Genomic DNA, 24,087 nt, shown 5'->3' on the forward strand with positions numbered 1-24,087 from the left:
AGGGAACTCCTTTATACTTTTAAGGAAACTGCCCCTGTCTTTTAACTACCATAGCAGTCCTTCTGGTAGACAGAGTTCTGGAATGACTTGCAATGGCCCAGTGCAATTTTCTCCCTTGACTTTGAATGGGACCCAAAACTAGGATGTGTGTTTTTGTTAGATTATATGAAAAAATGGATTTTGAAGATTTAAGGTCAAAAATTGACCTACAGAAGGAGATTATTTTCTGGGTATCTGACACTACCACATAATCTCTTAAAATCTAGGTCTAGAAGGTCCAAGTAGAAGTTACAGATTTGAAATACAAGGACTTAAGTTACTGTTCCTGGCTGGAGGATGGAGACAGCTACATGGCAGGGAGATGACAGGGCATGTAGGGTTGTATGGACACAACCATAAAAAAATAGATGTAGTGTTATAACAATGGAGAGATATGATTAGGTAATACAATGTCCATTTAGAGATAAGTATTTTATCTTAATTTGTAATTAAGGCAAAACACGTTTTATTCAAAGAGAAAAACTAATGAGTCAATGGAACAGGTCCCACCAGGGCAGCAATCCTTCATTTTTCCTAACCGCTGTCTTCAGTATGATCAGGAATAGTAAACAACCCTAAAGAGAAGCCACAAGTCATGCTGATGCCGAACTTTCAAGAAAATGATCTCCTCACCACTTCCTGAAAACAAGGCAGGATGATCAGTTGGTAAAGTTTGAAGGAAGGATTTTACTGTCTTTGATGGTCTGGACCTTTCTGTTCCTCCTTACTCTACAGATGACATTCTTGTGCTTTGGCCCACCTCTGAATTATTACCAGCCATCTCTCAAATAGCCAAGCTGTCATCATGCCTTATAGCTTCCTCAGGGAACTACCTCTTTGCCTTTGTCCACTAACTTCTAAAAGGAAGTTTCTCTATTACTGTCACAAACAGCCTTGCCCAATTTCAACAAACTAACATTATAGTTTGCAAGGGCAATTGTTGAGACATCCTGGCAAATTTCTATGTTCTATTGAAACTGAATTTCAAAATAATGAAAAGTGGAACTAAAATGCAGTACATACTGAATAGGGTATATTGTGAGCTTTTGTAGCTCTATTTTATGTGTACTTGGTCTGGTCGTGTTTGCATTACATGGTTATAAACATTTTCGGTAAAATGTCAAGAGCTATCCATACATCTATCAACCTAACCCAGGCAAAGAATCTGACAATAATGCCCACAGAGGGTGGCAGTAAAATATATGATAAATATGAAGGATGACACTTTCCATAGCACTCCTCATAATTTTGAAATTACATGTTTATTGTATATCTCTTACACAAGACTCTAAACTCCTTAAGCTTGTGGCCATCTGCCCTTACTCACTCTGTGTCTCCAGTTATTAATGTATTGAAAGACCAAGGTGACAATTCAATAACTGATAAACTTAACTATCAGTATATTTTTACTAAAGTATGTTCATCTATCTTCTTTCTTTAACATGGGAAATGGAACTTAGGGCCTTTTGTACTTGGCATGTTCTTTACCACGAAGCTACAGCCCTTCCTAGAAGGGCATATTTACATTTAATTTTCATTATTTGACCTGCTTCTCTGCTAAATCATTCCTGATACAGAAAGAAAAAGGGACTGCCTCTATGAGGACACATTGTTTGAGGCGGAGCCATGGGAGCCCCCTGATTCTGAGACTATATAAGATATAAGGCAAAAGACCTTATCTTTTAACCTTCCTGTTTCAGTCTGACCTGAAGATTAGGATGGTCACAAGTTAGAAATTTGTTTCCACATATCAAAGTGAAGTTACTAAAGGTTCACCAAGGACTTTTGTAAGTTTAGGCCTATCCTCTAGGCAACCAAAAGGGTTCAAAACCAAAGTCTGAATGATTAGGACCTCTAAAACTAACACTGTTTAGTTAGCACAGTGTTCCCTTTAACAAGTTCTTGAGATTATTATATCCTTACCACTTCTAGAGTAGTTTATTTAGCAGGTTCAAATACTCATATTAAACAGAACCACAGGGACAGCTCACGATGTTTAGTTGATACATACAAAATCAAATAGGTTCTGGGAGCACAATTGCCTGACTTTGAACCCCAATCCTCCCATTTAATTGTGTTCCCACCTCACTCCCTTGGCATGAGTTCTCTGGAGCTTCAGTGAGCTGTGACTATTCCGATTTCCAACATTAGTCACAGCATTAAAATCTCAGTCAGAAAAGTAGTTTTCAAAGTTCAAATTTCAGACTGCCAATCTCAGAAGGAAGGACATGCCGTCTCTATAACAGACCATTGCTTTTGAAGGAGGGGAAGTGGGAAAGAAGGGTCGCAGAAGAGGTGGTATGAAAGCATGAAGAGCAATTCTAGGGGAGGAAGAGTATAAGTGTCAACGAATGACAGAGAGATGGGGAGAGAAGATAGTGAAGAGGCTGATCAGCCAGAACCAAGTATGTATGAAAATGTCCATGACTTTGTATGTTAATTTAAATAAATAAATACATAAATAAATAAATGAGTGGGGGAAACGGTTCTTTTGTGTGAAGATCTAGCTATCTGGGCTTTTCTCCAATTTATCACTGGTATTAAAAATTTTCATGAGGGTCTTCACCCGTGGGCCACAAGATACCCCAAAGCTGACATTTTATATGTGGTGCTCATGGGAAATGGTCACTCGAGGCAATGCAACTTCGAGTTGTGGGGTAACCAAAATTTCTTAACCGACCACCTTGGTGAAAACACTGCCTGTTTCTCAGGCTTTACTTCCTCTAAATAGAAAGTATTCTAATGGGGACAGGGAGAATTTTTTTGCAGCACCCAAATCATGTCTCCATAAAAAAAAAAAACAAAAGTCACTGTGCAATCTGGCAACTCTTCATGTGGCTCCTGTACTATTTAAAAGACGATGGGCAGCTTGGCTCTCAGCCTTTCAATCCAGTGAAATTTCATCTCTGTGGAGTCTTCCATTCAGGAGATTATTTGGAAAGCCTTGGGGTCAATGTCTAACACTAGATACTGTTGTGAAGTTTTGCCCTGGTTTTCCTCAGTTTGCAAGGCAAAATTGTGACATCAAATTAGTGACTTAGATAAAGGAGCTTTGTCACACTATTTTCCAGTGCTAAAGGACCTGACCCTTTCCAGAGAAGCTCAAAGGATTTGCCAACATTCTTCTTTTATGCCTGTCTGTTTGATTTGTTGTTTGGCTGCTGAGCAAAATGACTCTAACACTTTGCACAACTACATATGGATTTGCAGTGTTGGAGGCAGAACTTGGCGCCTCATGCATGCTAGGTTAATATTGTGCTACCAAGCTGCACTTTTTCCCTACTTTTCTCAGACCCCTGAGAGTGCAGTTTAGGGAGTATGTTTAAGATGAAATGATATTTTGTAAAGAGGTGGTTAGTATCAAAGTTTAATTGTCGGCTCATTCCATTTTAGCAAATTGAGGGATATATGTTTTTAAATAAAAACTCTTCTTTACATTAATATGAATTTTGTATCACTAGAAAGAGGGAAGCAAAGTGAAACATAAGTTATCTGTAAATTACAATCTAGTTCATATATTCAGTAATTGTCAGCTGAAGTGTTAATCCTTTAGCTATATATTTAAGCATCTGGTTTCCTAGCAACTTTCCTGCTTTCTCCCCAGTCTTATCTTAGAGCAGTAGCTCTCAACCTGTGGGTCATGACCCCTTTCACAGGCAGTAGAAAAACATGGATGTTTACATTACGATTCATAAGAATAGCAAAATTACAGTTCTGAAGTAGCAATGAAATCATTTGATGGTTAGGGGGTCAGCACAACATGAGGAACTGTATTAAAGGGTCACGGCATTAGGAAGGGTGAGAAGCACTGCAGCAAACACCCATTACAATTACTGTACTCTCAGAAATGTAGTTTGGTTGCTGTTTTCCTTCAAAATTGAATTTTACCTTAAATATTTTAAGATTTTAGGAGCAAGGGGAAGGGTAGGCAAGCTCGTGTGCAGCCAGAGGTTGAAGTCAAGTGTCTTCTATATTTTCCACCTTATTTTGAGGCAAAATCTCTCGCTGAATCTGAAGCCCACCTATTCTGCAGGACTACCTGGTTGTCGAACTCCAGGTCCTAGGAGGACACTATCCCCTAAATATTTCTCAGGAATTGTTTCAATGTGGTCAGGAAAAAAAATCCAAAGTGAAGCAATGTCTTGCTGACAATTAGACTTTAAAGGCTAGTTACACAAAAATATATCTCAATTCAGCTCAGGGTGCTGCCTGTCCTTGTCTTGAGTTACATGTTCAACCTGTCCAATTCTGTGCACTGTTTCTATATTTTCCCCCCTATCGGAAGAATACACTATCCCTCTTTCTCCCAAGCCAGATAGAACCTGAATATATTCATCTTCATTCTCCAAGTAAAAAAAATGTTCATAGAAGGAAAACAATCTAACCATCAACTCATATATTGGATAAACACCATCCTTTGCATTTCTTTTGGTACTGATGATTGACCCCACAGCCTTGTGCATGGTTGGCAAGCACTGTACCACTGAGATCCACCCCCTGCCCAACAAATACATTCAAATAGAACACAATAAAAGGTGATACAGAAAGTATAGTATTTTTCATTTTTGAGAATAAGATTTTCTCACCATTTTCTGTGCTTTGGCCCATGCTACTGTCTCCATATAGAATACTTCTCTTTTTTCTTTTTTATTAATTTATTTTTTACATTTTAATCCCAGTTCCCCCTCCTACCCTCCTTCCACTCTGCCCACTTTTCTCCACCCCATCGCCCATCTGCTCCTTGGAGAGGATAAGGCCTCCCCTAGGAGATCTACTAAGTCTGTCCCATCATCTCATTGAGGCAAGACCACACCACACCCCCTACCCTCTCTGCCCACCCCCCCTCTGGTGCCCTGTGCTTAGGCTGAGCATAGAATGGGTTCAACAAAGCCAGTTAGATATTGAACCCACTGCCAGTGGCTTCATATATTGCCCCAGCCACACCATTGTCACATGTATTCAGAGAACGATAATATAAACAAAGGAGTCAAGACCATGATGGGGAAACCCACAGAATCAGTTAACCCTAGCTAGTGAGAGATCACTGACTCAGGTCTGACAACTGGGGAACCTGCATAACACTGAACTGAAATACTTTCCTGTTTCAACCAATTATGGATGTTGATTTATCCTCACATGCCCATTCTCAGGCTACTTTCTCTTTGAAACCTTCCTGGCATTCCCTGCCCCATCTAATGTCATTTCTGTCTTATTTTATCCCCATAGCTCTTTATTGTAATGCTTTATGGGACCTACCATATTTTGCTCTGTACAACACTTATTTGAATACATGTGCTAAATAAATATTAATGACTTAATTTTTCATCTTCATATAATGCTACCTGTTTTTAAAAAGTATATAAAATCTTATAAGTTAAAAATACATTTCTACATCAAGGTGCTCATTAAAATGTTGATGTGAGGGCAAAGGGGGTTCTGAACAAGTAGAAAGCTCCGAAACTTCCAATCTCATGAAGTTAAAATCCTTTACTTTGCTTTTCTTTATTTTTGTTTTCTCACAATGAGGCTGAGAGATGCCTAGAATTCACTATGTAGCTGAAGCTAGCCTAGAACTCACTATGTAGTCTGGGATGACTTCAAACTGAAGATATTTCTGCCCCAGGCTCCTCATTGCTGGGATTATAGATATGTGCCACCATAGGAATCAACTATTTCTACTGATATATTCTTATAGTATGTTGTTTTGTGCATTGATTGAATTTGCTTGAGATGCTACCCACAAAAAGTGTTTTCTCTGATAAAAATTTAAAAATATTCTTGAACAGTTAGTTCTTAAATATCACATGTCTGGCTCATATACCCATAACACATGTATATTTTCTTCATTACTATTGTTGATATATAGTTTATTTAGCTGCTTTTCAAAATTTCCAAGTTAAATGATTGCTGCAGGAAACTCAACCCTCAAATAGTATAATGTAATTTGATATATACTATTTAATAGATAAATACTTATGTGTGTAGGTATAGGTACATGATGTATATTACAACAGAGGACATGGTCTAGCTCTTGAATATTCTACACAAGTTAAACTTCCCAACACATTACTTTGCTCTTCCTTAAAAACAGCATTTGACATGATGGCTTGAAAATGTGAGGCACTCAGCAGAAGGTTTGCTCTTACCGCACTGGAACCCCTGAGGAAGGAGAGCAGATTTCGACACACTGGCAGCAAGATCAGCATGCAGTTGAAATTCAGGCAGGCTGCAGGTGCCCTGGCCAGAGCCAGTGCTGACTACAAGAGAGTGGATAGGGAGTAGAGAGACTGGTGAGCACAATACCCATACTTCTCTCTCCTGAGCCCCATCATGGGACCCCACACAGCTCCTTCAAGACATCCGGAATGAAATTTCCTTCAGAGCAGAGGACCTTTTCTTAGGGTTTACTGATATGCTTTATTTTAATCTGAAGTTGCATTTTCATCCCACCTGAACATTTGAAAGTTTCAAACCCGAAGAAGAGTGGAAAACATTTTCTTTAAGTTTTGTTTATCCACCTCCCAGACTAAACCTTTTACATTTTAGCATGCATGCATCATCATATATCTATCTTTCTGCCCCTTTCTCCATCAGAGGAGACTATCAGGTGTCCTCCTGTATTTCTACTGTTCTCTGCTTTATTCCCTTGTGACAAGGTCTCAGCTTGAATCAGGATCTCCCTGTCTTTTGTCTAGTCCGATTTTCAGTAAGCTCTAGGAATCCTACTGTCTCTACTACTCCCTTCCCCTTCCAATAGTGGAGTTACAGGTGCATGTAGCCACACTTGGCTTTTTACATGGGAGCTAGGAAACTGAAGTCTTGTTTGTGTAGTAAGAACTTCTTTGAGCCCCCTTATGTACGTGATACATCTTAAAGTAAGTTGCACGCATCAGTCTACTTCCTCCTAAATCTTTAAAGATCAGTATAAAAACTAGATCTTTAACTTTAAACAAAGTCCCCTTAGCATTTAGACCTTAACTGTACCTTAACTTGGTATGGCATAATACTTGGGCAAAATATGTTTAGCAGTATCTAAAGAAGTTGCCTATTGTACAAGGAGAACATAACAGCATGACTACATTAGAGATAAATTTAATAATGCAATATGTTTGATAATACCTATACAAATGATTATAGCATATTAATATAAGTAATTAACATGTTCAGAATTATATAACAAATGTTGTGCTCTGGAAGCAGCTGTAGTTCTAATTATTTTCATTTGTGAAGAGACCTGACAGTTCAAGGAAACAGATTACTTAAGGACCCAAAGAAATTCAAGGACCTCTTCCCTGCTGGCCTACTGAAATGATGTACACAAACAAGCTTCCACAAGTCTCCAGATGTAGCTTGAGGTTCATTTTCTCAAGATCATTTCATGTGTCATTATGAGGGCTTCTCCATACAAATAAAAAATGATATGGACCATCTAACTTAGAAAAATACAGAAAATTTCAATTGTCACACCAGTGTCACCCCTGTATGGGTGGCTCGCAGTAGGCTTTCCATTCTAGAGATTTCTATGTTAAGCTTGGCATATAACTGGTTAAGAGGACCCTCTACCACTCTTCCATTTGTTACACTGACAGGCCTTAAGAGACTCTTGCCAAGGAATTTGCAATTGGGGAGTGGAGCTGGTGATGTTACTTTGATTGATGATAATATTTATTTTCAATCTTAAAAGGAATACATACAAGCACATCTGCCTAGAAGTGTGAACTAGCCAATATTGCATGAGGTAGAAGTTTACTCACCCCAAGGAGTTTTCGAGTATAAAAGTACTTAGGTCCATCATCATAAACCTTGTAGTAGTGGATAAAGAGGAAGACGTTCAACCCCAACCACACCAGCTGCACAAACAGAAAAAGTCAGATGAGGTTTATACATCTAAATAGGTAGATTCCACATGATACCAGAGTCAAGTTAAGGACAGGGCTTCCCCAAAGTTCAGACTTTGACAAAGGTGGTTAGAAAGCTGGGTACAATCAGCTCAGAGGCAGTTCTTTCCTGTTCCAGTGCCACTCCACTTTTCAGCAACTGACTTTATCTTCCTTCAGGGGTTTGCATGATCGCTTTACTGCTTCGCTAACATACTAAATTAATATCACACTGTCTCATCTCTTTTCTCTCTCCTCTTCTTTTCATCTTAAGCTCAGAAAGACAGGTAACAAAGGTTGGTAAGTAAAGTGAGACATGGAAATAAGGTATTGTTGACTCTCAACCTGTAGGAAACTGAACTCTACTCTCACGGATGCCAGTCATCCACTTGCAGCAATACGGTTACCATTCTATTTAGTAAGTTTTCCTCAACTTTTAAAGGAGGGGATACTGCACATAGGCAAGGGGGGCAAGGTCATGAAATTTAAAAATAAAGTAAAGGTTCTAGATTTTAAGTTCATATTTTATGCCAACAACAACCTTATCAAGGAGTGATACTGCCCAGTATTCTACCTTCAGCTCCATAGTGAATTTCTTTAAATGTTAAATTATTAGTTATTAGTACTACTAGCTATTAAATACCCATGGATGCTTCAAAACAGTCTCTCTTTACAAAGAAGATGCTACAGAAAGTTCATGTCTTACCCTGACATACTCACTCACTCTAGATTTCTAAGCTCTGTCTTTACTTTCATGTATATGCGTATATAATTTAAAAGCTTACTTCCTGGAGAAGCTGAAATTAGAATGAAGATTTTATTTCAACTTGTTTCTTAAGTGAGTAATCTGCTCTTAAAATGGTAGTAAGTACTCAGGACTATAGTTTCAAATCTTCATGCTTCTATGTTGCATTAGAAAGTTAGTTTGGCATGAAATATTCAATCCAATATTTATTGTTTCAATTTTGTTCATGCTATTGATTTATTTCTTTTTTGTTTTTTTTTAATCTCCAAAACTCAAAGACTTCATGCACTACATGGCAAATTTTTTTACAAAACTTCCATTCGTAAGTGATTTTAATACCATGCTTCACTAACTGATTGACAAAGATATATAGATACCATATTTATCTCAATTTGATTCATCCATAATTGCTTTGCTGAGGACACTAACTTAAGAATACAGAACAGAAATCAATGTGTAATTGAAAATTAGCCATAACCATATTTCCAAAATTGTTTCTCAAGATAGATAGGTTTAGATATAATTGCATATTATATACATACCTTATATGTACATAAATATATAATATAAAAACTGCATATTTATGAGTCTAAATAATTTATTTCAATTCTTTTATCTGAATTTGTTATAAAACTTGCAAGTAACTACAGTTCAGACCTCATAGAAAAAACGGTGCTTGTTTTAAAAAGAAATTTGAGAATTTTGGTTGTTTTTGTTTTATTACTGAAATAAAGATCCCTTTCCCATCCAAGAAATCTATAAGAAAAATATTATTTTAATTGACCATTTTAAGTAGATAACATAAAAAGTGAAGAATTTTACCTCTGAGTAATTAAGAAAAAATATCTGAGAATTAGAGATCTTTAGTACGAAGTATCTTATATTCTCTCTGCTAAATGTTAGCTAATTTCATAGTCTTGGTAACTCAGAAATAAACTAGGAGAAATGAGAGCCATTGATGCATATTTTTAATTGAGAAGTTTGGTATGGAACAATTAACTCAGCCTACTTTCAAATAGATGCTTGTTCACAAAGTAGGTAAATTTCTTAAGCAAACGACAATAAGAAAACCCATTGCTCTATTTTAGCTCCCAAGAGAAGTTATAATTTCTCTGTTTTTGGTACTTACAATGACAAAGATGGAGAGTCCCTCATTCACAGCCCAGTTCCCCATGGTAGCAAAGGTCGAGTGTGTGCCGTCTGCTTTTCTTCTCTACTGTGCTTCTTCTTTGCATGAGGAAATGAAAACAGCAGCCTTGGGGCAACATGTTTCCTTTTTTATTATCAGAAATTAGCTAATCATTGGTCAACTGAAAGCCTGTTTCCATAACAAATTTAAATCTTTAAACCACATAAAAACTACAGAAAGAAAAAAGACCTTGTGATTCAATCACAAGTAAATACATTGGAAAATAAAATCCGTTGCTACAACTGAGAGACTATTTGTCAAGTTTTTGAATTTGTTTTATTATTTGTCAGACTATTTGTGCAGTTTATGAATGTATTGTTCACAGTGAATTAATTTTTAAACTAACTAGTTATCTACCTGCAATTTTCAGGTTGTCTACCTAACTGTGGATAAAACATGTGGCTGCTGGCTTAAACATATTGAGCACATCTGACACTTTCTGACAGGCTTTTACCACAGGATTTATCCTCATTGAATAAAGTAAAAAGAATGATAGCTAATTCTTTTAGAGTGCTGTTTGCCAAATTTGTGTTCTAAAATGAATAGAGGTCTATATTGTGAGTTGAAGCATACATATAAATACACATGTATGCATACACAGAAACATACTTGTGCCCACATATACATCAATTCAGTTGATTCTCACAACTCAGTAACTACAAAGTAGGTTCTATTTTATGATTACACTTACAGATGAGGAAACCAAGACCCAGAGAAATAAACTTACCTAGGCCCAGTTACAGTGCCAAGGAATAATGCAGGAAGTCATTTCAAGTCCAAACAACTGATAGATACCAGAAAAAAAAAAACTTAAATTTGTCACTGCTACCTGACAAATCACTCCACATAGGACTATAGGAAAGGACTATTTAACAAAAATCCCAGAATGTTTAGATGACAACAATGCTTCCAGGCAGACAGACTATATGCTAAGTTTGTAAACACAGATCAAAGGTATGTAGTATGCTATGTATGGTATGGTATGGTATGGTATGGTAGTGTATGAGAGATGCTAAAGCTAGATGTAACACAACTATCTCCTGGTTGCTATTCTGTCTTCAAGACATGAAACAGGTTAGGATGGTAAACTGACTGTGTGATGAAAGTTGTCTGACTGTACAAGGGTGACTGTACAGTAGTTACAGCTAACAGAAATTTTCAAGAAACAAACTGGAACACTGCAAGAGGACAAAAGAGCAAAAGAACCTAGGTATAAACTCAGTTGTTGTCTACAAAATACATGGACAACCTCTGGGGTGTGGATTAGTAATAACAGCACATTTCTTTCACTGCACGATATTTAAAGAAAGGTATTTTGACATTCTCCATGGTAATTAGCGCACGTATAACTCACATACAGGCGAACTGACCTCGTAAGTTCATTCCCAAAATAGACAAATTTAAAGAATGGTTAGAAAATCAGAACATTGGCAAATTATGTGTTTCTTCATTTGCTGATCTGTTTGCCTACCCTCTCCACGGACTGTGGTACTTTTAAGAGAACCACATTTGTCAGCCACGTTAGATTGATGTCTTCTGGTTGGTTTAGCTAAACTGGAGTAGAGGAGAAGCCACATTTCTCACCGCAGACTTTTGCTTCAGCAGGCATTCACCAGGTGGGTAAATTGCTACTGGGCCTCCAGCTTCCCCCAGTCAGCCCTTCCTTCAGTCATGAACACCTGCTAGTTAGTAGTATTATAGGGTTCCATGTTTCCAGATGGCCCAGGCTGCTGTGCGGGGGCGGGAGATTAGACAACCTCCTCCAAGTTCCTCTCTAACTGAGAGGTAACCACTTCCTGTAGTTGTTCTTTTTAAATACTGCCTCTTGTGCCCTGTTGGGACTCTCCACTTTTCCATCACCCATGTAACACTTTCCTGCTGTGAAAGTCCCTCAGTTGAAATATAGTGGGTTCTGGTTTTTAATTGGATTTTGAAACAATGTAATTCAGATGAGTGCTTTTTTTTCATGTAACTAAAGAAGTGAGTCATATATGCCTAAAGAACAATAAAACACCATAAAATGAATTCTATTTGTCTTCTCCACTCTGGTAGTCCTTTGTAAGGATGACTCCCCAGTCCTTCAAGTTTTTTAAAATCCAACAGGGTCTCCTCTTCTGTAACTTTCCCCTCTTTTCTCTTTCCCTACCTAATGGGTCATCCATCTTCCCTGTTTCAAGTCTTCATGTTTTCCCCACCATTTTTCATGTGCTTTCTGAAGCCCGTGTTCTACTGTAGAAGAAAAGAGAGTGCCATGGGCATTCATATACTAAGAGACAATATTTTCTGTTTCTCATAAACATGCTTCTTGGATATTTCCCCTTCCCTTTCCTTCCCTCTAAATGTTCAGAAGAAAATTCAGAGAAGGAAGCATTTTGCCATAGATAAGCAATCATTCCCTTCTGTTGATTTCCCCCTCTCGTGAAAGTAATCATGACACCCTGAGTAGTATTTTCATGAATCTTAAGAGGCTCAATCAGTTTCACAGCTGGAGAAGATCACTTGCAATGAAAAGTAAACTCTTTCTTCCATGGAAACTAACTTTCCTTTTGAGACGACTTTAAGAAAGCTGCAGTGTGTACTGCCCTTGGACTCACAGGTGGGAAGGGTGATGAAGGGGCAACTGGATTAGTTGTGTAGCATTTATTCCACAAGGAGAAGGGGAAAACTTTAACCTCTGTATTAGCTAATGGGTAATAGCTAAGGGCGCGTCTTGTCCCAATCCCTTCAGCTTCCACTATCTCTTGAACTGTGGGCATTCAGCAGTGGAAAACGTAAGCATGAACTCACAAGTCCTTGAAACAGAGGAGAGAGGCAGTCCCGAGTTTGAGAATATTCCCTGATTTCACTTACTGAATGTGATTCTGTCTTTTCTGTCTTGATAGCTCAATTTGCAAATTACATTACCCACAATTTCAAGAAGGGAAATTTCTATAGAAAGGGAGATCTGCAACTGCATTAAAAGTCCTGATAAATTTTGTTCCTAGTACTGATGAAAGTGTGTTTTCCTTCATTTGTGGATAGCTTGTGCTTGTTAGAGTCTCCATATTGTCATGTTTGACAAAAATCTGCAACTCTCCGTGATGCGGTTCCATATTCCTTGCCTAAGCTTCGTTTACTGGGAAGTCCCCTTGAACACAGGGATTGTCCTAGATGTGGGTCCTTGATATAAACAAGACCAATCCACGGTTTTATATCCTCTGGAGGAACAAAATTAAGATGTTTTCTTTTCACTTCCTCTTTCTCATGCATGTATGCCTTTTGTGACCACAGTCTGCCTCTACTATCACGTGCTAAAAACTCTGAATAAGAATTATACTAAGACATGGAGGAATAGAGCTGGAACTGATCAGGAAGCCTCCTCTTACAATATCGAGAAGGTGCTATGAAGCTGCCAAGTGAGGAAAGCAGTCCCAAGTCCTACCCAGATGTAAAGCCTGCAAATCACAACAATGATTGGCCAGGCAAAATATCCTCAGTGGTGCAATTGTGGTCCTTTTATCTTTGGGGTAGCCAACAGCTATCTAAATGGACTATAAGGCATCCTCATTAGGAGGGAATTCTTGCCTGGTACAATGAACCTAGTCAACTACTAGTGACTGCCATTTTCCTGACCCAGTACGATTTATAACTGTATTCTGATCCCTTATCCTCATACCCATACCAAAGAAGCTTATCTCTTCCCTCGCCAAACAAGCTTCTTTTTTTTGCAATAACAGCTACTACAAAGATCCACAACTGCTCAAAGCTTAGAGAGTAAGTGACTGTGGGGTGCTGTTCTACTTTGCTTTATGTTCCTGTGATAAACACTATGACCAAAAGCAACATAGGTTTATTGCATCTTACAACTCCCAGGTCACAATCAATCATGTAGGATGTCAGTGACAAAGTTTAAGGCAGGAAATGAAGCAGGCCACAGATGAGTGCTGCTTACTGGTTTGGCCCCCATTGCCTACTCAACCTGCTTTCTTATACAACCCAAGATCACCTACACAAGGATGTCACCACTCAGAGCGATATGAGCCCTCGTTCATCAGCCATTAATCAAGAAAATGTCTCACAGACAAGTCACAGACCAATCTGATGGAGGCAATTCCTCAATTGAGGTTCCTTCTTCCCAGATTACTCTACCTTCCTACTGCACTGACAAAACCTCACTAATAAAGGTGACTTGTCCCAATTATTGTATCTACCATGCAACTCCTACACCTAAAGTTCAGGAAACATAGAAGAAGAAGGGGCACAAAGATTTAGAGAAACAAGGCTGGGATGCCTGCTGCTGCTAGACAGTGTCTTCTAGCCTTGACAAGGATGCTGTACCCATAAAATGTCAACAATATGGTTGTCTAAATAACACTTTCATAAGGATAACACCAGTGTACCATTGTTCATGGGGGGGGATCTCACAAGGCCCTACCCCTAGATCAAGAGCTAGAAACAATCAACAGCTACAGAGTGAGGGAAAATCATTTTTTCCCTGGGGAAAAGCACCGTGATAGGTTTATCCAGTCTCACGAAGTCAATCTTAAACACATATACAGGTGAGCAACACCTAATGGACTCAGTAGTTTTATATTATATATGATTTTGAGAGGGTGGGACGTGGTAGGAGTTGGGGAAAGTGGTAGAAATGATGTAAATAGAGTATTCATGTGAAACTCTCAAAAGAATTTAAAAATTTAAATTAAAAAAACAAAGAGGATATATATATACAGAAAAATACACCAACAAAAATAAAATGTGAATTACTAATGAAAAAAGGATGAGGAGATTTGAATTTTTGGGTCTTATCTGCCTAGATATTTAGGCATCCCAGTTATTCTTAGAGAGTGGGCTTCCTAGGAAGCAGAGATTAGTGTGCAACACTATTAGGGAGAAATATCTAAGGAAGGAAAGAACGATAAGAAAACAGGAGTGTTCCACGGAAGAAAATGAATTATTGTGCAGCCACGCCAAGACCTCAGCAATCTAGTGGGGAGGTCTAAAACTGGAGTGACTTTGAGTAACCTTGGGGAAGATGACTCTAGATTTTAGTTGTTCAGTTTGGTTTGAGGCAAGGTCTGGTAACTGTAGTCAAGCAAGCGTGAAACTCACGGCGCCTCTATTGCTTCAGCCTTCTGAGTACTGAGCTATCCAACGTAGGGTACCACACTTGGACAAGATGGTTTTATCTGAAACAGTCTCTGCAGCTCTTTGTAGTGTGATAGAAATAATATGCCTTCTCCATGGGAAATCACTCTGCACACTTACAGCTGAAGGAAAAGCTCTTTACTGAAGTGCCTGGCCTACTGGGGCTTATTCTCAAATATCAGTCAACCTTGAGTAGATGTACCTAGCTTACATACACCATGGGCTTGTGAATTTAACATACTCACTGGCATTCTTACATCACTTTCAGTCTCCAGCTATACTTTCAACCATTTAAACAGAGGCAGAGGCAAGAGATTGCAAATCTGGCCACTTGGGAAGGCAGATGAAAGATTTGCACAGCAAAGATATTGCCAGGATTATTTTTTAAGCACACCAGTGTTGTTCTTTCTGAATAGTTGTTGCTCAGTGCCATCTTGCTCACCTGGCAGAATTAGGTTTCCCGATAAGCCTTTTAGTGCTTAGTTTTGAAGTATTAAAATACTTATAGAGTGTAGAGTCATAGTTCAATCTCCAGTTCCCTGATAAACAGAGGAGTAGACATTAAGAGAAGTCTGCACACACACGCCAAAAACTCCAGTGAGCACATGGCAACTGACAATATCACTATCCCTAGCCAAGAAGAAAGAAGCCAATGCAAACAGTTCCTTGGTCTAGAACTTCTAGCATTCAGCACTCTGAGTATACAACCAGTCACTGTAACTTTATTATGATACTCAAAGCTAAAAGCTAGGTGCAATAGGAATATCTAGAAAGCCCCACCTTAGTCTGGGACTGGATGCATGTCCAGGCAAGACCTAAGAGGATCACCAGGGCTCACCTCAAACTGATTTCTAGGCCCAGATCAAGCAGAAAAGGGAAGATGTAAGGTAGGAGGCCAGCTCTGGGAAGGACTGATCAATGGGACCTCCAAAACAGGACATCCAGAACAATATATGGTGATTCCAGATGGGCCAGATGAGGGTCGCAGGAATAGGACATAAAAACATCATAGGTGGTAATGGTCCATTCTCGTTTCAAGGTGGACCACTCACACTAGTTTCAGCAACTTCTTTAGCAAGAAAACATGTAAAGGATGCTGTTAATCTTTCTGGTGTGATTTTATTGTTTTTGTTTTTGTTTTGTTTTGTTGTTAATTAAACACTTATATACATTCTTGAATCTTATATATATATTTAGTTTGAATTTTTGGTAACAATAGGCTTGTGAGAAATGTATGCCCTTTTCCTCAAAGTAGTCACCCTGGGGGAGAGCAAAAAAGAGGGAGTAACACAGGAAAAGAAATATAAGCTCCATGTTTGTCAGGTTCAAGGTTTCATCTGCTGGGTTCTGCCCATTCATTTCTTAAAAATGCATTCTTGCTTCTTTGCTTACTATAAATAAACACTTAATTACCAACATTATCTCATCTGGAGCACAAGAACCAAGACTGCTTCTGGGTCAAGACCAGAAAAAAACTGGAGATATCACCTTAACCATAACAAATGCTAACATCAAATTGGGAATTGCCTAGCTGAGGGTTGAAGGACTGCCCTGCCTGGACTCAGAACCAACTTCAAGGACCTAGAAAATGTTTTCTCTTTTCCTTCCCTCTTTCCTTTCCCTTCCTTTCCTTTTCTCTCCTCTGCCCTTTCCTTTCCTTTCCTTTCCTTTTTTTCTGTCCTTCCCTGTCCTGCCCTTCCCTGTTGTGTCCTGTCCTGTCTGTTATTTATCTTTTTTCTTTGACATTCCTCTTTTAAATATTGATGGGCATTTAAGGATATCTCTGTCAAATAACCAGATTGCTTCTCAGCTAAAGGAAAATAGAGCACGCACAGCATCAATAGACAAGACCCATTCTTCCTAATGGGTTGCCTTGCCCAGCTTTAATAGAAGCAAAGGAGCTTAGTCCTACCTCAACTTCATATGCCATGCTTTGTTGACAGCCAGGGGAGAACTGCCCCTTTCTGAACAGAAACAGAGGAGTGGATTGGGGAGAAGGGGGGAAGGGGGGCGGTAACAGGTGGAGGGGGAAACTTCAGTTGACATGTAAAATAAATGAATAAATTTAATTAACAATAAAAAGAATATGGTCTTTACAAAATAGATTTGAAAGTTAGTAAAACAACGTAATTGACAGTGATTAGGGAGGCAACACAATTTTTACAGAGGGGAGAGAAACTGAGTAATTGCATGGCAATATTAAAAATATCTAATTTTTTGCAGACAATTATAAGACACAGAAAGATAAAATGAAACACTACTCATTCATAAGAAAAAAAAACAAATTAACAAAAAAAGTCCCAAAGAAATCACAGCTATTGGACTAAATTAACAGTATTAAAATATTCTCATGGAGTTAAAGGAAAGCATGAACGGTTAATTAGAGGAAAATATGTCCATCATGAAATAATGTTTCCACAAGTACAGATTATCAATTAAGAGACAGAAATTATTAAGAAACAAATAGAAATTTTGGATCTGATGAATGGATTAATTGAAATAAAGATGTACTAGAAGATCTGAGGAAAGCAGAAAAGACAACCAGTGTACTAAGATATGTCAAATCAAATTATTTACTTTGAGGCACAGTGAGAAAAAATAGTGAAGAAAACAAAGAGCCTATAGCACACCATAAACCATAATACATTAGAGTGGGAAATACAGAAGAAAAGAGAACAGAAACATGTGGCAGTAACTCCTCATTGCTAATTTGCCGGTTCTAGGGTCACCTAGGAGATAATCCTCTTGGGCATGCCTGTGAGGGAATTTCTGGATTTGGTTGAAGGCTAACTGTGGGTGGTATCATGCTATGGGTTGGGGTTGTAAACTGAATAGAAAAGGCAAAGGAAGCTGAAAATCACCATGCAATGTTCTCTGCTTCCTGACTGTAGTTACAATATGATCAGCCACCACAAACTCCTGCTGCCATGACTTTCCTGCCATGATGGCCTTCAACCTCAAACTGTGTGTCAACTTAAACTGTTTCTTCTTTAAGCCAGTTTTGTCAAATATTTTATCATAGCAAGAGAAGCAACTGGGACTATCCCTAGTGCCATGTTTCTCTATAACTCCATAATGGCACCCTCTCTGTCCTTCACCCAACTTGACCTTTCCAGTCCTTCATGTTCCCCCTCCCCACTGCCCTTCTCCCCTCCTCACCCCCCTACCACCCAACACCCTCCCCAAATACTCCAAATGTACTCAGGAGATCTTGTCCCTTTCCCCTTCTGCAGGGATGGGGGTGTGGGGGGAGGGGTGCAGTTCATGTATGTCTCTCTTGGGGTCCTCCTTGTTTCCTGGCTTCTCTGGGGTTGTGGACTGTAGGTTGGTTATCCTTTGCTTTAAGTCTAATATCCACTTATGAGTGAGTACATACTGCACTTGTTTTTCTGGGTCTGGATTACCTCTCTCAGGATGTTTTCTTTTAGTTCTGCCCATTTGCCTACAAATTTCATAACATTGTTTTTTTTATAGCTGAGTAGTACTCCACTGTGTAAATGGAGTACCTTTTCTTTATCCATTCTTTGGTTGAGTGGCATCTAGGTTGTGTTTTAGGTTTTGGCTATTAAGAATAAAGCTGCTATGAACACAGTTGAGCAAATGTCCTTGGGGTAAGAGTGTGTATCCTTTGGGTAAATGCCCAAGGATGGTATTGCTGGGTCTTAATGTAGATTGTTTCCCAATTTTCTGAGAAACTGCCAAAAAGATGACCCAAGCTAAGAATCTAAGCAATAGTGGAGAGTGTACCTTAACTGTCCTCTCCCTATAATCAGATTGATGACAACCTTAATTGACATCATAGAACCTTCAACCAGTATCTGATGGAAGCAGACGCAGAGATTTACAGCTAAGCACTGAGCCAAGCTCCCAGAGTCCAGCTGTAGAGATAATATGAGCAAAGGGGTCAAGAACAAAATGGGGAAATCCACAGAAACAGCTGACCCAAACAAGTGGGAGCTCACCGACTCCAAACTGACAGCTGGAGAACCTGTATAAGACCAAACTAGCCGGGCGTTGGTGGCGCACGCCTTTAATCCCAGGACTCGGGAGGCAGAGACAGGCGGATCACTGTGAGTTCGAGACCAGCCTGGTCTACCGAGTGAGTTCCAGGACAGGTTCCAAAAACAATACAGAGAAACCCTGTCTTGAAACAACAACAAAAAGACCAAATTAGATCCTCTGAATGTGGGTCATAGTTTGGTGGCGTGGGCAATTAGTGGGGCCACTAGCAATGGAACCAGGATTTATCCCTAGTGCATAAAATGGCTTTTTGGAGCCCATTCCCTATGGAGGGATACATTGCTCAGCCTAGATACAGGAGGGAGGGCCTTGGTCTTGCCTCAAAGGATGTGATAGACTCTGATGATTTCCCATGGGAGGCCCCACCTTCTCTGAGGAGTGGATGGGGGTGAGGAGAAGGTGCAGGAGCAGGAGCACAAGGAGGGAGAGGGAACTGGATTAGAATGTAAAATAAGATTGTTTTTAAAAGAAAAAGAGAAAGATTAATGCTCATGCTAAGAAAGAAAGAAAGAAAAAAAAGAGAGAAAGAAAGAAAGACAACTGACAAGGGGCTGGAGAGATTCTCCATGATTAAGAGCACTTGTTGCTCTTGCATAGGACTCAGATTTAGTTTTCAACACTGACATGATGACTCACAACCATCTGTCACTCTAGTTCCAGGGGATACAACACCATTTTCTGGATTCCAAGGACACTAGGCACACATGTGATGCAGATTCATATCTATAAAATAAAATAAAGCCAAAAATTACAAAAAAATCAACTAATATAGAAGAAAAATATATGAAGAAATAGTGTAAATAGTACAAAGGACTCTCCAAATTTGCCAACAGGAATGAAGACGTTCAGCGCAACAATCTCCAAGCAAGGTGATGTATTTAAAGTGATGAAGAAAAATCTGTTTATAGCACACTCATAGTGAGTTTGAGCCTGGGTTCCATAAAACTTTGTCTCAAAACCCTCAAAGCTAAAATGGAGAAATAAAATCATTAATAGATAATGCCAAACTGAAAGAATGAAGTTCTGATAGACCTACCTTATAAGAAGGGCTAGAATAATACCTTCAGGATGAAATGAAAGATTGCTAAATATACTCTGAAGATACATGAAGAAAGAAAAAGTATCAATAAAAGCTATTATTGATTACTTAATTTTTGTAGGTTTTGCTCCATATTTTCATTTTTTAAAGCTGTGCTTTTAATCAATTTCATTTTTGTTATTACTTTGAAAATTATGAGTTAAATGGAGAAACATATACATACATTTATACATACCCATGCACATATAGATATTAAATGCATTAAGATTTATCTAAGGATTTGCATCAAATCATGATTTTTCTAATCATACCTTGTTTTATGGATTTGACTCTGAAAATATTAAATCTTTTGTATAGTTGCCAAACAACAAATTCATAGTTGAATGACAGCCTCTAAAAGTCAAAATGAAATTAATGAATCTATATAATGGAACTTCCCTTTGATTAGCAAACAAAAAGATCCATTTTGTTTTTTTACAAAGACTCTGCCACCAAATGCTGTTTCTTTTGCTTTTGTTACAAGAAAAGAAAACAGACCTATTTTTTGACAAGCAACATAAGGAGACCAATTTCCTAGAAGCTGAGGCTTCTAGTAGTCATTATCTTTCTTGCTAGATGAAAGGATAATTGCAGTGACTCTTTTATATAAAGTTGCCTAAAAGTTTAGGAACCAAAGATAGCCACTCAGAGGAGCATCTAGGAAACATAAATCTATTCCTAGGTGGGGACTGATTCTCCCTCTCTCATCAGCCACTGCCCAACTATAGCTCTTCATCTCGAGGGCAGAACCATGTGGAATTTCCCTATCAAACCTGATACTGCCAACTGAGGTTGCCATCATACTAATTTTGTTTGGACAACCATATATTGTTGAGATTTCATGGGTGCATTTTCCCTGTCATATGTATCTAGCAGCATATGTCCTGGTCCATTGGCTCTTAAAAATCTTTTCAACATCTCTTTCTCAACCCCACAGTAACTTATTCTTTGCATCTTGACAAATTGTATATCTGTAATAGTCTCCATGTATTACCCAAAGAAGATTCTTTGATGAGGGGTTAGAACCACATTTATCTCTCTATGTATAAACACATACATACACCTGCATATACAATGTAATAATAATTAAAGAAGAGATCATTAATATGAGAGGGGGAAAACATCAGGAGTTGAAGGGAAAGGGAGGGGAGGGAGATAGATGAAGTGAGCATTATGAAGTTCTCAAAAAAAGAAAAGAAGGAAAGAAAAAATGAAGGAAGGAAGGAAGGAAGAAAGAAAGAAAGAAAGAAAGAAAGAAAGAAAGAAAAATTCCACTTTTCTATTTAGTAAGTGAGGAGGGGAAACATTAGGTCAAGCTGTGATTGATAAAAATTTATTTTTCTCTCATATAATACATGCTTACCCAGTTTTCCCTCTAAATACCCCCCACACCTCCTCTCTTCTCTAGATCCACTCCTTCTCTGCTTCCCTTCAAAAAAGAACAGGCATCCTGAGGATATCAACCAAACACAGTATAACAAGTTACAATAAGACCAGGCACAAACCCTCATATCAAGGCGGGATGAGGCAACCAAATAGCAGGAAAGGGGTCCCAGGAGCAGGCAAAAGAGTCACAGACACCCCCAGTTCCCACTTTTAGGAGTCCCACAAGAACATCAAGCTACACAACCATAAAATACATGCAAAGGACTTAGCTCAGACCCATGCAGGCTCCGTGGTTTGCTGTTTCATTCTTTGTGCCTCCCCTATAAACCCTACTTAGTTGATTCTGTGGGACATGTGGCCTTGATCTCTTTGGATAAAAAAGGTTAGAAAAATATCTGCCCCATCTGTGCAATTGTTAGTGACTATCTCTTTCTCTAAGTTATATCTTATTTTAATATACCATAATTTACTTTTAATCCAGTTGCATAAATGAAGAACTCTAATATCACAGAAAAAGTATAACTAAAGGTGAAAGTCAGATGCACTCATTTTAGCTGAATTATTCTCCTTAGTGAACTTCTGGCAACACAGACACCATTATGGATGGCACTTAAACATATGTTCCATTGCACAGCTATCTAGTCATAAGTACCCTTTTAACTTTTCCAGCACACTTCATGTTTCAGCCAGGTACCCCCATGCAGCTAACAGAAATTTACCTTGATTAACTTCATCACAAAATAATTTATAGCTAGATCTGGTGGTATAAGACTGTAATCCCAAATACTTGGAAGGCTCAGGCAAAAGGATTTTATATTCAAGATCCATATAGGAAACTTAGTGAGTTCCTGTCCCATAATTATAAAATGTAAGGGGTAGCAGCTACTAACACAGAAAGTAGATGAGTTTTACAGTCTCTGAATTCCTCTTCTTGTCATCTTCACATGCAAGGTAGGTCCTACATACATCTCCCTATGTTTGTACTCTTGTTCCTGCTAACAGGAATCAAAGAGAATGAATATTTCATCTTTTCATCTACTGATAAAATGATATATTCCTTAAGAAATGGGGCTTATAGATTGGGTGGCTAAAATGTGACATATCTCCATTATAGCAATGATGAAAGAAAGAATAAATAACAGAGTTTTTTGGTCACATCCACCATGTATGCCATTTTAAGTGACGATAATAAATACCATCTACAAAAACAGGATTTTAGAAATTTGTATATTCATGGGACACAAATAAATAAATCTCTAACTTCCTATTCCAGAGATTTCACTGCTTTTCTGACTTACTTTAGCACTCTATTCCCTCTCTCTCCCTTCAACTCCTCACTAGTGCCTCCTTTAATAGAAAATGTGAGAATAAAGTAAGAAAATATAAAAAGTATAGATAACAGTGTGGTGGTTTGATTGAGAATGTCCCCCAGTGCTCCTGTGTTTACATGCTTGATCCCCAGTGAAAATTGTTTGGGAAGGATAAGAAGGTGTGGCCTTTTTGAAGTAAGTATGGTCTTGTTGGAGGAGGTGTGTCACTGGGGATGGGCTTTGAGGTTTCAAAAGCCTGCTTAAGGCTCTCTGCCTCTCTGCCTGCAGATCAGGATGTACACAGCTCTCAGATACTTCACCAATGTTGTGCCTGTCTGCTTCCTGCCCCCAATGAAATGCTTTTGTTTATAGTCTTTACTCATGACACCTCACATCAACAGAATGGCAGATAAGAGTAGGAATGGGGTATTGTTGTGATAAGCCTGATCACACTGTCATTTGAAGGAATTTGGATGACTTTGGGTCTTTGTACTAGAAAAGTGGTTGAATGCTTTAATCAGGGTTTAATGGCTTCCTGATAGGAGCATAGAAGACAGTACTGCTGAATGCAATTTGGACCATAGAAACCTGGTTTAAGAGGTTTCAGAGTGGAAGAATTTTACTAAGTGTCCTACAGACCATTCTTGTGATATTTTGGCAAAGAAAGTGCTGCTCTCTTCCCTTTCCCAAAAATAAATCTCCCGAGCCTACATTGAAGAGGTCAAGGAGAGCTGCTAACAAGGAGCAGAACCAGCAAAAGAGAGAGAAGTGCTTCAGTCAACAAAGCTGAAAGGAATTGGAGATCTGAAGAGCTCTTTGACATCAGACATGGAGATGCAGAATTAGAAGTTTGTCCAGCTGGTTTTCAATCTTGCACTGGTCCTGTATTTTCTACTATGCTCCCTTCACTCTCTTTTGGAATGGTATTATATATGCTGTGCCATTATATATTGGAAGTATGTGATCTGTTTTGTAGGGGATTACAGTTAAGAAATTGTCTTGAATCTCAGAAGAAACTGGACTTCAAGCATAGATTGAAATACTGTGGAGACTTTTGAAGTTGGACTAAATGCTTTTTGCATTATGATATAGCTACAAACTTGTGGGGCCAGTGAGTAAAGTCCTCAATCAAATGCTTTCATTTATTAATGTTGCCTTAGCCATGACGTCTCCTCACAGGAATAGAACAATAACTAAGAAATTGGGTGCTAATTTATATTTAACAACTCTCACTCTGTGCATGAGCATGCAGTCTTGATTTGTAGCATTATCAATTTCTTTCCTTCTTTGTTTTTTGAGCTTTTGTTGTTATTGAT

General features: G+C 38.5%; 1 protein-coding gene across 1 annotated transcript in view; it reads right to left on the minus strand.

Annotated features, from left to right (window-relative positions):
* LOC101834491 (cytochrome b-245 heavy chain) overlaps window positions 1–9,937 on the minus strand; it is a 32,476-nt gene extending 22,539 nt beyond the window's left edge. Inside the window, exons 1-3 of the mRNA XM_005080577.4 lie at window positions 9,791–9,937; window positions 7,794–7,889; window positions 6,186–6,296 (exon numbers count right to left, since the gene is read on the minus strand). Of these exons, the coding sequence (XP_005080634.1) occupies window positions 6,186–6,296; window positions 7,794–7,889; window positions 9,791–9,835 (252 nt within the window). The 5' untranslated portion in view covers window positions 9,836–9,937. The remainder of the gene's footprint in view (window positions 1–6,185; window positions 6,297–7,793; window positions 7,890–9,790) is intronic.
* Between the last annotated feature and the right edge of the window lie 14,150 nt (window positions 9,938–24,087).

This window comes from Mesocricetus auratus, unplaced genomic scaffold (genome assembly GCF_017639785.1).
Source record: "Mesocricetus auratus isolate SY011 unplaced genomic scaffold, BCM_Maur_2.0 Super-Scaffold_100033, whole genome shotgun sequence".
Lineage (NCBI taxonomy): Eukaryota > Metazoa > Chordata > Mammalia > Rodentia > Cricetidae > Mesocricetus > Mesocricetus auratus.